The 13,420-nt window shown below is 43.9% G+C and overlaps 1 protein-coding gene and 1 pseudogene across 1 annotated transcript; both read right to left on the bottom strand.

Annotated features, from left to right (window-relative positions):
• Positions 1-862: 862 nt before the first annotated feature.
• Positions 863-3,095, bottom strand: LOC136521770 (arogenate dehydrogenase 1, chloroplastic-like; annotated as a pseudogene).
• Positions 3,096-5,320: 2,225 nt separating this feature from the next.
• LOC136520285 (polyadenylate-binding protein-interacting protein 8-like) lies at positions 5,321-12,132 on the bottom strand. The gene is made up of 10 exons (XM_066513737.1): positions 11,547-12,132; positions 11,000-11,113; positions 10,873-10,917; positions 8,963-9,035; positions 8,764-8,876; positions 8,626-8,685; positions 8,180-8,227; positions 8,015-8,083; positions 5,793-5,854; positions 5,321-5,688 (listed from the first exon to the last, which is right to left on the bottom strand). The coding sequence occupies exons 1-10, from the start codon at positions 11,973-11,975 to the stop codon at positions 5,631-5,633; spliced, it is 1,071 nt and encodes a 356-aa protein (XP_066369834.1). The 5' UTR covers positions 11,976-12,132; the 3' UTR covers positions 5,321-5,630.
• Positions 12,133-13,420: the final 1,288 nt, after the last annotated feature.

The raw sequence follows: 13,420 nt of genomic DNA, 5'->3' as shown, positions 1-13,420 counted from the left end.
TAGTCAGCCTATATGGTATATGATAAACCAGATTTTAAATTATCAGCCTGTTCGTTTGGCTGTGGCTTGTCGTAAACGATCGTAAATTTCCAACACAAACAGTATTTTTCTCTCACACAAACTAGTCAGCAATACTTCTTCACGAACCAGCAGCGATACGAACCAGCCAACCGAACAGATTATATGTCTATTAAAGACCTAGTATAATAGTGCCTTAGAGAAAAACGACATTAAGATGAAGTATACATTTATGGTGATACAATGCTACATGCACATATGAAGGTGCCGTGCAACTGTGTGTAGTAACCTAGTAGTTACTACTATTCAAGGTAATAAACAGAGGACAGCAGTTTTATAGCGGATTATTGGATCTTAAGTTCCAATTGTAGATTTTAAATGTAGTAATAAACTATTGCATATGTCAATAATAATAACATCATAAAGTATATGTTTATAATATACTTATTTGGTATTATAGATCTTTTTTATAAAATTTGTCAAACTTCCTATTACATTAGCAAGCAAAAAGCCTCGAAGTGAGGGGAGAGATCTGGAACAAAGAGGAGAGCAGTGGCCTTATACTCTTAATGGTCTAGCCAATAGTAACAACTATGGAAACTGCAGACTTACAACAACGACGTACTCCCACTGTTTTAAACTCTGTTTCACTTTGGTTTTGTCCTAAGTTAAACATATTTTTATCTTTGATCAAATTTTGTAGAAAAATCCACCAACATCTAAAACATCATTTTTATTAGATTTTTCATGCAATATGATGTCTGATATATTTTGATAGAGAATTTATTTAAACTTGTAGATATCAATATTAAAAAAAAACATGTCAAGTTTAGAGAAGTTTAACTTAAGACAAAATCAAAGTGAACTATAATTTAGGACGAAGTAATAGTTAGGAAGATGTACAGATTGGCATTTCCGTGGGCAGCAAGTATCCGGTTAAAGCGTAGGAAACGGGGGATACATGTGTCTTCTTTTCTTCAGTTACTGTCTATAAGAGGCGAGCTGCAGGAGAACTGGACAAACCATTTGCCAATTTTCCTGAAGGATCCGCTGGCACAGGGGCCGCCCTCTCCACAATCTGTTTTCATATGAAGTCGTGGAGCCTGCCAGACAGCATCTGTCTCACCTTCTCAAATGCCATTTCCAGGTTGTCGAGCTGCACGTGAAGTAGTGAAAAATTAGGCTGATGTTTGAGCTTTTAGGCATATATACTGTTAACAAACAATTGCGCTATATGCATTACAGGCTAACCAAAACCAGCTTATGCAACGAATGCATGATGTATCGAGGGGATAGGGATAGCACAGCTTATGGAGAGTGGAGAGCACTTGCCTGCTCTGTGGCATTGATATTGTACATGAAGAGCCCGTAGTACAGATCGAAACTGTCGCTTAAGGTGTTCTTGGTCTGCAAGGTTCGTAGTAGGCGATAAGAGCCCCTCATCTAAGCAATCAAGAATGGACAAGACCATGCCATTCACCACTTACAAGTTGCAGCAAGGTCTCATAACCCTTGGTGTTGATTGGGGTTGACTTGAGGTTCAGTTGTGATAAAACCCTGCACAAAACAACGTGAGTTATTTATAGCATGACGCTCAGCAGCCAGATAGGAAACAATTTGGAGCAATGACAGCCAAAACATTCCAGATATGTAAATATAATGTTGCTGACCTCCCAATTGTGTGCGTGATGAATTGACTTCCTGCAGCATAGCGATCATGCTCTGCGCATGACATCTGCACCATCCTACATCCCTACAAGAATCATTTAGAACGAAATGAAACACAAAATAAATCCACATGTTCAGTAACTCTAGTCAGTCACTTTGTCCTGACCCAAAATTACTCCCACAAATGGTCCACTGTGAATTACCTACCTCCTGTTCAAATATGCTCAAGAACTGGTCGCACTTTGCCGCCTGATCGCCGTCTTCCGCGACACGGACTTTGTCAAAGACGAAGGGAAGCTTGTCCCAGCCATGTTTACCACTCTCCGGACCGAACATCGGGTGTGTACAGATGATCCCAAATCCCGGTGGGAGAACCTGACAAATTAGCAATGTATCAGTGTCTCAACAATCCTCATTCCGGATTCCAGACACAGCGATGCACCATTCATTGTAAGTGGAGTTGGTAAGTCCAACATTAGGGTTAACGTCTTTGTTGTCGTCGTCACCCAGAAATTCAGAGAAAATCAAGTAACGAATTCTGGACCACGGAATAGGCGTAGGGGTGTTGATACATAGAGCTAAAAATTAGTTCTGAGTTTCCGGTGCCAAGTAGAAATGTTAAACATGGGCTAATAAAAGCTAATGGGGCTGATTGGTGGATACAGCCCATTGGTTTGACAGCTGAGTTGATGTTGGTGAACGGCGGAGAATACTATGCGGCCGTTTGGATCGCAGCCTGTGACTGCCTGTTCGCTTCTTGTTTCGCCCAGCCCAAACCAATCAGTCGTCAAACATCAGAAGGTACGACATGGTTACCTCTAGGAGGAGGTTGCGGGGAAACTCCTTGACGGAGAGCACGTCGGCGACGATGGTGTCGGGGCGGAGCATGTGGAAGGGGATGGCTCGGACGACTCCCTCCGTGGACAGGATGGAGCTGCAGATGAGCAGCACGTCCAGCTGCTCCTCGCACAGGGCGTCGACGCTTCTGAAGAAACCAATCCCATGTTGGGCGCAGTAGGTGGAGTACCGCCAACACTGTGTGGCCCTGCCGCTGCACGCCACCCGCTATGAACTGTCCGAAGTTGCCGAACCCGACGATCCCCACCCGCAGCGGTGCCGGGACGGCTGCTGACGATGACGCCGGCGATGAGTCGCCGCTGTGGCACGGGACGGCCTGCACGTGCTGTTCCACGGTAGACGGAGAGGCGGAGGCCTTTGCCGTGACCGTGGCGGCAGACGGCCTGATCGGACGGAGCGCCACGAAGGCGCAGAAATTGGGAGTGTCGCGGCGCAGGAAGCAGGTGAATCCAGAGCTAGACGCCGCGGCGGGGAAATAGCCCAGGCCGGCGAAATGGCGGAGAGAGGTGGCCATCGTTGATCAAAGTCGATGGGCCCGTGTGCAGGACTGCTGGCTGACAGCGCCACGGTCCGCGTGCGTGTGTTTCTCTGCTTTGTATATACAGGTAGTACGTCTGATCGACGATTGGTGCGTCGTGGGCTCGTGGCACTCAGAAAGCGTGGTAGGTGACGCTTCTCCGAGTTTCCGAAGGCGCGGAGTTTTTTCTTTTTGGGCAACCGGTCTCTGTATTTGATCCTTCTCGTGTTTAAACCCCAACTAAATATTGAGCTCGTGCAAATTTAATTAAAAAGTTTTAACCCCCGGTCAATTTAATAAAAAAATTTAAGCTGATACAAAAAACGAACATTCACTTTATATTTGACACACTTCATCTTACGTGGAGGCTTCAGATCCTAGTCGTAGAATAGAGACGTGCAACAACTTATTTTTATTTAATTATGCTAGCTAAAATTCAAACTCAAAGCATCTGTCTCTAGTAGTAAGTTGGGAAGGCCTAGCGCTCGGATTTCCGGGACGTCGCGTCCGGAGGCGACTCCCACACATGTGCCGCTCCCGCGTCCGCATCTCACCCCATGCCCCATGCCTGTGTCCCGCCCAACTCCAGCGCCCGCGTCTGTCCCCGCGTCCACCCCTGCACCCCGCACGGGGAAACCCATGTGGGTTGACCCACGGCTGCGCCCAGCAGCAACAATAGCCACCGGTCACGCCATGCAATACCCCGATCTACTTTTAAAACATCAAGATTAGTACATTTGCAACATACATCTGAAATAGTTGAAACACTTGAAACATGTGCTTGAAGCATACGTGTATAGACATAGCAACATATGCAACATCCAAATCTTCTTTTACAACATCTAGATGAAACACTTGCAACATATTAAACATATGAACACTCGAAACATACACTTAGAAACATGCAGATAGAGCCATAGCAACATATGCAACATCTAGATGGAACACTTGAAACATACATCTCAAACACTTAACATAGGCTTGCAACATGCATATATTGTCATTGCAACAGATGCAACATCCCAGATCTACTTTTGAAACATCCAGATAAAATACTTAAAACATAAGTTTAAAACGTCTGAAACACTTGAAACACAGCTACCTGGTGGGGAACTGTGGTAGCCAGGAAGCTCGGGACTCCTCAGTAGGGGGAAGGGCACGACGCGGCAGGAGACGGGCACACGGTAGGGGAAGGGGCCCGGCGGATGAACGGCCACGCGCGCAGCCCATCTCGATGACAAGCGCTAGGCCCAGGCGGGGGCGCGGGGCAGCAACCGGGTGTCACTCGGGCGGCTCGGCCTCGGCACTTGGGGCGGCAGCACTCGCGCTCGAAGTTGGAGGCGAAATCTTGCGTCACGGCCTCAAGGGTCACGGGATGAGCAGACGAGGAGTGGCGATTTTTTTTTAGGAGATGGAGCCACGTGTGAGGGGCCTCGTCCGGGCGCGGGTCACGGGACAGGACGCCCATGCCGTATAATTGTCGTAACAAGTTAACCAAAATAAATTAAAATGATATGAAAAGTGAGCAAACCATTTTATATTTCAACACAAACAAGGCATCCTACAAACGAAGCCTCATTGGAGAATAAGGCTCGGTTACACCCATCTGACCGCAAATATGCAATTATTAGCCAATTACGATCTTAAGTGCAAAATTCAAGTGTTGTTAAATTATAGCTCAATGCGCAAGCTTGCTCAGCGCGCTCAGTTTTAGTAGTACTAGTATCAAAGATGCGAACCACGTGATCTGGATTTGGTGCACGTTGAGACTCTTGTCGAATGGACACGAACATCGATTTGTTCTGAAGTCTGAACCTGTGATGCCACTGCACTGACAATCCGGTCGAAGACGAAGCCCAGCGGCCGCAATCTACGCGGCCCCTGCCCCTGCCCAGTCCGTCTTCCAAATCCAAAGACAAGAAAAAAGGGCGAATGGAAAGCACTCCAATTTCCACAGGGAACGAAACAAATAGCTTTTATAGTAGTTTCCATGTAATTGACAACGCCGGCGGCTAACTGCATTACCGTTCCCTTGGCCACCCCTAAACCAAACAGCGCTACGATAATCCCACACCGTTTTCCGTAATCTAACTTTGACATCGTGGACTATATGGACCGACTTCCTTCTAAATAAAAGATTATGCATATGTTAGACATGCAGTTACAGGGCGAGTGCCTCAGGCCTGTCTTGCATATTGCAGTAACAGCATTTGTGCACAACAGCAGTCACTGGGAAACATGCTTAAAGACGAAAGCAGATAAGATAAGCCATAGACATTATTGTTCGAATGCCTGTCAAAGGCTGCTATAGAATCCAACCATGATAACAAAGACCAAAAAAAAAAAGAAAAAAGGAGGTCAAAATAGATCTCCCAGCGACCATACAGATGGGTCTCTGATCTGAGAAACATCAGCTGAGGGGCCTTCTACTAGACTAGATTTTTAACCAACGAGAACTCTGCTCGACAAGAATTACTGATCCGTGACACGACAGTCTCTAAGGCCACACGACTAAGGCTTAGTACCCAGAAATTTGCTGCCCTGAACGACGGCTTCAGATGAGCCAAACTCAGTATGACGTCACACGGGGCGATCGAGGGCGGACTGGTGTCTTTGATGGGCTCACCCTGCAAAAATCAGCAGTACAGAGTAGGGTAAGCAAAAAAATGGGCAACAGACACCCTTACCATAGTCAGAACTTTCGAACACATGCAAAAAAAAATGTTCTTGCCTAACAGGAAGCGTTCCAAGAACAATGCCACTGCAGTTCAGAGCAAGAATAGCACTATCTGCCTGCATAAACAGAATTTTAAACGGTCAAGCTCCAAAAAGGAACAAATAGTCAGGCACATAAACATCTCATCCATTCAAAGATATATCGGTTTCATATCATATCATTAAAAGGAAACAAAAATAGAAGTGGTGCTAGAGGCAGAGAGAAATGCAGGTGTCAAAGAGAAGAAAGAAACTCTTGTGATCCTTTTTTAATACCTCTGCATACTTGTTTTGTATCGAAAGATAATTTTCTTAAAAAAAATCTAGCAATGCACAGCCCACATAAGTGAGATAAATCACTGTTCTGTTGCTAACTTGAGTTTGTCAGAAAAAGTCATCCAGATGAATTGTGTTTATCTAATGAAACTATTACTTCGATAAGGAATTAATTGCCCAAGGTGTCACCTAGCCTGCCTAGGCACATAAGTCCTAGTCAACACAAGTACACAACATAACCAGATAAGGCCAGGCCTGCCGGATCACCTATTGGAGATTGCTAGATTAGGCAGAGCTTGCCTGACTAGTGTTGTGCTTGCGCACCTCAGGGGACACTAAAATATAAAGGGTGCGTTTGGATGCATGAAGTTTAACGATTTTAAAAAATTGACATATTTCTTAAAAACTTCAATAATATCATGGTTTTATTAGGTTCAAACATATAATCAAAATGCTCACTGCTTGTTTTTATACTGTAGTACGATAATTACAGTGTTACTTTGTGGAGACACCATTGATAGACAACTCGTCGAGATATGACTCATTGGGTAACCAGTGGAACTGCATGTTTTATTTAACTTTTCAGGATATGACATGTTAAAATTACATTACATATACAGGTATACATTTCAATTCTCTGCATGCAAAGTAACTGATCATAGCTCTATTTTGGATCACCAAAGAGATCATAAACATTAATGAAGCCCAAGTTTGTTTCCGTACTACTTGGAAGTTAATTGCTTTGCGACATGGTGAGCGAAATTCGCTAAAACAGGAATGTTTCAGTTGAAAGTATGTTCTTATAAGTTTCTTATACTTGAAAGTTCAAGGTTGCTGGGTGCTTGTTTGCTGCTGACAGGACGTCGCCCAACATAAACCACAAAATTGCCCACAACTTTTGCTGACCTTACAGGCGCATGTATTATATCAGTATGTTTTCAAAAATCAGAAACTACGACAAAAAAAAGACATGGTCATTTGAAGTATCTATGTTATAACAATTAGGACTCAAGACTGAGAAGCATAAAGTCATAAATGATCCAAGTAATGTGAACACATATGGTTATGTGTGCCGTGTAAGAGGATGTAAAATAATCCCTCTGTTCTACAATATTCATCCATAGCCACCAAGGATGTGCTATTTCCAGGAAAAAAAAATTAAAGTAAAATGACCATCTATATCCCTAACAAATAATATAACTTTAGTACTTATCTTCTTTCAAAGCATTTTATTAGTTTAGAGTTAGATAATGAAAATATAGATAAACTACAGTCTTGATCTCCTCAATGGAGAAATCTTGTGGAACATATATCCCTGAGGCCATGGACAAATATTGTAAGAGGGAGTGACAAGTTTCTAGAAGACTGGCAGCTGACACAGAATAAAAGCAGTTGGAAGATGAGAAGCAGATGAAGCCAGGAGAAAGGTGTCAGTGGATAAAGCTACGATGCTTGTGGCGTGAATCAGTAATTGACCTTACTTTATCTGTTAGGAAACGAAAAGTCCTTATAGCTTGACATAGTTCTACATGATAATAATGTACAAGAAGCTTTCTAATACAGTAGAAACTCTTGAAACTTGCCACCCAAAACAGAAACGAAAAATTCAAATGACTGCTAATAGCCCTTAGTTACTTGGATAACTAATGCTTAATCAATGATGTCAGCTGCAAAGCAAATAAATTATCCAAATATGAATCAGGTAAATACTAAGCATTTGAGCAGAATCAAAGTGAATCATCCAGTCTGAAGGAAATAAGATGTGGAAGGATGGAAAAGCTAAGTTCAATGACGAAATTGCTACAAAGCATGAAAGCAATCGCCAATTAGACGATTTACAACAGGGAATGTTTACATGAAAAAGTGTTTGTGTTGTTCATTTACTGTGTTTGGCATTATTTCTGATATAGAAATTGATTTATTTGGGACGATATTAAATTTTGAAGTTCTATTTTTACTTACTTGGACAAACTCAACAAAAGCAATGCATGTGGAGTGCACATAATCACCAAGTAGCCTCAGACGAGAAACCTAAAGGAAAAGTGAAGATAATTATGTATCCAGATTATTTATACTCAGTCATGTAAAAGAACACATGCCTACAATAAGAGCATAGAGGTCACATACTTCACCACATGTTCCCTCGAAGAATTGCTTCACTTCATCTTCTCCAATCTACACAAAAAAATAAGTTGTAATACAATTTTTTCTCCTTTATTATATTAAGAAGAAAAAGGGGCAAGAACCCCTACACACACCCAAACACACTTGGTTTCTATGTAAACATATGTGCCTTAAGTTGTAGTACAATAATTATATATAGCATTTGAGCGGAAAAAAGAAAATAGAAGGCCTCAAAAGGAGACCTTAGCATTTGAAATGTCCTTTTATTTTCACATTTCACCAATTGACATTAAAAAAGGGCAGACCCAGTGCCGGAGGCTCCCACATGAGTGGGGTCTGGGGAAGGGAAAAACCAAGGCAGCCTTCCCCCCGCAAATCTGCGGAGAGGCTTCACCAATTAACATTACCATAATAAAAGGGAAACAAAAATGATATAGCACAAAGCATACCTTCTTGTCAATGTTAGTACAATACACAGTCCTGGATACCATTTCTTTTTCATCCTCAGTCTGCAGGTAAATAAAGATAATGCATTTACTACAGAGATTTAACATTAATAGATAATGTAAATTTATCTGTCTACTTACTCGAGGAAGAAATTTAGGGTTCACAGGTAAAATTGCTGTCTTTGATGGTAGAACCTTGACAGGATAAAAGCCAAGCACGGTTCCACCAAGCGCTAGTGCTGCTTGTGCACCAACTACAGAAAATGCAGCTTCATTAAGGAATGTTTCTTACACCAACATAGGACTATCAAATAACAATTGGCATGTCAAAAGCTACTACCATCATCAGCAAACTCAATAAAAGCAAAACGGAGCACTGAGTTAGGATCACCACAGATACGGCAATCTACCACCTACATGTGAAAAAGATGTGTCATAATAAGTCAAACAAGGGAGATAAAATGTAACCACACAGCATCGCCCACATTATGAAGCATTTTGAAACTGCAGTGGACAGGGTGCAGTGAAATGACCATGTTTAAGCTACCTGTTTACATAATATGGATTTAAATTTAAACTCTCCATATGGGTAGTACTCATGTTTCGCGAAATAATATAATCCATCTACCCCAGTTTGATGTCACTATCCCTTTTGAAATGCCAAAGGAAGAATCATTCTTTTTATTTTGTGACTAAGAACCATATTCATGCTTATCAATCTGAACACAATGCCTCAAACTTCCATCTTTCCTTAATATTTCTAACCAATCTTAGGTAGAAACTAGGGATTAGTGTACCAACTTGATGCTTTCTAGGCAAGGAGGGAGTACACATCGGGCAAGCAGGAGGACCATGTGGCCACACAGGTAAAAAACCCATGTACCCTCTCTCTCTCTCTCTCTCTCTCTCTCTCTCTCTCTCTCTCAACACCCAAGCATAACAAATGAAACAGGAAACCCTGGAAAATGGCTTGGCTGGACCTGCAGCTTCAGTATCTGGAGGCATTGCTGCCTGGTTGGATCAAATAGATTTGAGCACAGGGAGCACAAGGGGGCAAACAACGCGCCTAAAGACTATGGTCTACATGAGCACTCAAGGAGACCTCACCATCATCATTTCATGGGCGCATTACGCACAGGACTTACAAGCTCAGTGTCCATTACCCAAGAGAAAATTTTTGTTTCTACTTTCTCAGATGAGTCACCAGGTCTGGTGCAGTGGTGAGAGCTGTCTCACTGAGTCACCAGGTCGTGGGTTCGAAGCAGCCTCTCCGCAAATTTTGCGGGGGGAAGGCTTGCCTCGGTTTTTCCCTTCCCCAGACCCCACTCATGTGGGAGCCTCCGGCACTGGGTCTGCCCTACTTTCTCAGATGAATAAAAAATAGATGCCTGCTTTCTTGACAAAAGTATACCAGAAGCACAAATCTGCAATTCCATGAAAAGCATTTTAAGTATATGATTGATTCAAAAGGTTAGACCACGTTGATCTTAATTCTGCAAGAGACATTATACTTTGGCTAGTGTCTATACAAGAAAACATGGCAAACCTAAAAAATATGGGAATTCGTTATAAATAACAAGTAACTGATTTAATTTTTTGTGTGCAATTAACTGAATTATAAGTCCAGATGACCAGATGGCACCCAATTAAGTTCAAAATTGAAAATATGTGTACAGATTATATTGCAAATTCATTCTTTGTTCACCTATCCTACAAATTACAGACTAAGATTTCAATTGTACACATGATAGCTTATTTATAATGCAAAGATGCCAGTATTCTAACAAGGCACAGAATGTCCAACAATATAAGTTTAAAACCATGTATTTGCAACTTGCAGATAATAAGTGTGCCCCCTGCAATCTTTAAGCCCGAAGAGACAAATGTTGTGATCAGTTTTTCCCCCATACTGAGGGAACCGGAATTTCATTACTCAGGAACAACGAAACTACAGTCATATCCAACTTGTTAACAAGTTCATACATCCTAGCGCAAAACCAGTTACTAAAGAATACATACATCCGCTGCAATCAACATAAAGTCCAAAGGGCCAAAGACCAACTAGCACACACATAACCATGAGGACCCACCAGACATGCTTACAAAGTAGACACAACCTACAAAGGAGCTAAGCACATGTAAGAAAAATGATAGGATGTTCATATTTCGTTATTTGTGGTGTTCAGAATATAGACGAATAAAAATCATATGACCTCAACTAGATTGAATATCAGGAACCTTAGAACACACCTGTCCACAGGTTGAAAAAACTTCAGCAAGTTTCTGTTCAGTTACCTGCAAATCAAAGGGATCGACAGATCAAGAAAAAATAAAACTAAATATACCCAAACACGATAGCTCATTCTCAAGAATTTACATGCTGATCAATGTCAGAGACATAGACTGTTCGCCGCACACTATCCTCCCTGTCAGCTCGACGAGGCCGACCACCCATCATCCTTCTTCTCCCCTGGATGAAACCATTCCTTCTCTGTAATCACAGACCAAATGCAGCTGATTATTCTCAAGAAAGCACTCCAATTGTACTACCCAACTTAGCACTGGCGAACAATATGTTGGGAGAACATAACGGAGAAAGAAACCATAACAGAAAATTCATTTGCTGGGGATCAGGAAGTAATCAGCTGATAAGAATCTTTTAAACATCCCATGTATCATAGAGTATCAGTATCAATTGATCCTGGCAGATGGATTGAATTTTATATTGCAACCAATCTAGACCTAAAACCCTCCCAAAAGATCAGCTCCCCCAAGCGATGGCGCGCGAGTGACCAAAAATCCAAAGCCATCAACATCACAAAAAAGTCCAAAGCCGACCGATCGATCGAACCAGAAACAGCCCACTGCAAACCCCTACCCGGAGACAATCCGCACCGAATCGGACTCGGCAATTCAATGATTACCCGTCGATTCGGCTGACCATTGACGGATCCATCGCTGCTGGAGTCCCTCCCCCCGCCGCCACCCACAAACTGAAGCACGTGCATCGGCTGCTGCTGCTGCAGCGGCGGCGGCGGGAGCTGGTGGTGGCGCGCGTAGTAGTCGATCGCCGGCGACACGAACACGGGCGCGTCGGCCGAGAGGCGACGAGCGCCGCCGTCCACGCGGCGGCGCGACGGCGGCACGAACTCCTCCGCCGAGGGGTTCAGCTTCGAAAACAGCTCCTCCAGCTTCCTCATGTCGCTCTCATAATCCCTCACCTCCTCCTTCCTCGATTCCCCCTCACCGCCCTTCGCCGCCGCCTCCGCAGCCGCCGCCCTCACCGCTTCCCTCTCCGCCGCCGGCACGGCGTCCGCAGCGCGGATCGGGACCTCCGCCGCCACGGCAACCATCTCCGCTGCGCCGATCCGAAGCCGATCGCCGCCCCTCACCAGAAAAATTCGCGAGGAAATCGAATCGAGAATCCTTTTATTATTATTGATATTGAAACAGTGGAGGGGGCGAATGGAAAAATGAGATGAGCCGAGGCGAGATCGCTTTCGGGGCAGTTGGCTATAAATAGGAGCCCGAAGCAAAGCAAAAGCATGCGCCCCAAATATTTCTTCCACTTCTCGTATATTTTAGTGCCTATAAATTTTATGGAAATTCTCTGGTGACCGCGTCCGTCCGGTTATATCCGTCCGGATGGCCCGTTGTCGGGCCTGCGTAGCCATCGGGTCTAACATGTCTGCTGCGCTCCATCCTAAGGTCGCTCGTTGGTCCGAAATTTGGTTTAAATTGGCTAAAAAATATTGTTTTGGCTAAATTATTGTGAGAGAAAAATATTATTCTGGCTGAAAAAAAAATCCGAACATACCGAATATGGGATAAGCCAAACAAAGCCTAAGTGTTTTACATTTTCTCAAAAAGATAGCGATATTTTTTCCCCATCGACACATGGTGCATCCACCACGCCCCTCTCCAGCCGCCGCGGCCTTTTTTAGCGTGGGTGCGCTCCACCCGGCCCCATCCCGTGCTCCTCCGCGCCCTACACCGCACCCCATCCACCTCGCGCCGTCACGGCCATGGCGTGCATCGCGGCTCGCCGAAGACACCATGGCAGGAAGGGGAACCATGGCAAGAAGGGGAGGCCTGCGCCTGGGTGTACGATAGGCAGCTCTCGACGTCCTCCTGACCTGAACATGCTGGCTACCATAGTTTCCCACCAGGCAGGCCATGATCGTCGACAACGCTGTGTTTCGAGTGTTTCAGGCTTATGTTTCAGTGTTTAATCTGAATATTGCAAAAGTAGATCTGAGATGTTGATTTATTGCAATGACAATATACGCATGTTGCAAGCTTATGTTTCAAATGTTTCATGTGTTTTCAGACGTATGTTTCAAGTGTTCCAGCTGGATGTTGCATATGTTGCTATGACTCTAACACATATTTTCAAGCATGTGTTTCAAGTGTTTCATACTTATGTTGCAAGTGTTTTATCTGGATGTTACATATATTGTTATACCTCTGGATGTTTCTAAAGTAGATCGGAGTGTCGCATGACACTGGTAACTGGCAAACAATGGCCTACTATAGTCGCCTTTTGCTACTGCTGGGGCACAGCCGTGGATCAACCCACGTGGGTTCCTCATGCAGGCGCAGGGTGGGAGCAGCGGCGCGGTCCTACGATAGACGCGGGCGCTAGCGCTGGGCGAGATGCGGATGCAGGGGCGTGGGACGGGATGTGGGTGGGAGAGCTGCGCCATCGGGATGCTAGCCCTTTCGTAAATTTTAAGCTGATTTTTAGACAACACTCTCGTAGACCCAACTGGTACAATTGAATTATTATTTTTATCAT

Source organism: Miscanthus floridulus, chromosome 18, assembly GCF_019320115.1.
Source record: "Miscanthus floridulus cultivar M001 chromosome 18, ASM1932011v1, whole genome shotgun sequence".
NCBI lineage: Eukaryota > Viridiplantae > Streptophyta > Magnoliopsida > Poales > Poaceae > Miscanthus > Miscanthus floridulus.
This window is presented reverse-complemented; position numbering and strand designations above follow the sequence as displayed.

Excerpts from the sequence above, each read along its gene's own strand:
- LOC136520285 (XM_066513737.1), bottom strand. The coding sequence starts at position 11,975 with ATGGTTGCCGTGGCGGCGGAGGTCCCGATCCGCGCTGCGGACGCCGTG. Across the intron at positions 8,686-8,763 it reads ACCCTAAATTTCTTCCTCGA|ACTGAGGATGAAAAAGAAAT; the intron begins GTAAGTAGACAG and ends ATTTACCTGCAG. Across the intron at positions 5,855-8,014 it reads CTTTTGTTGAGTTTGTCCAA|GCAGATAGTGCTATTCTTGC; the intron begins GTAAGTAAAAAT and ends CTGTTTATGCAG.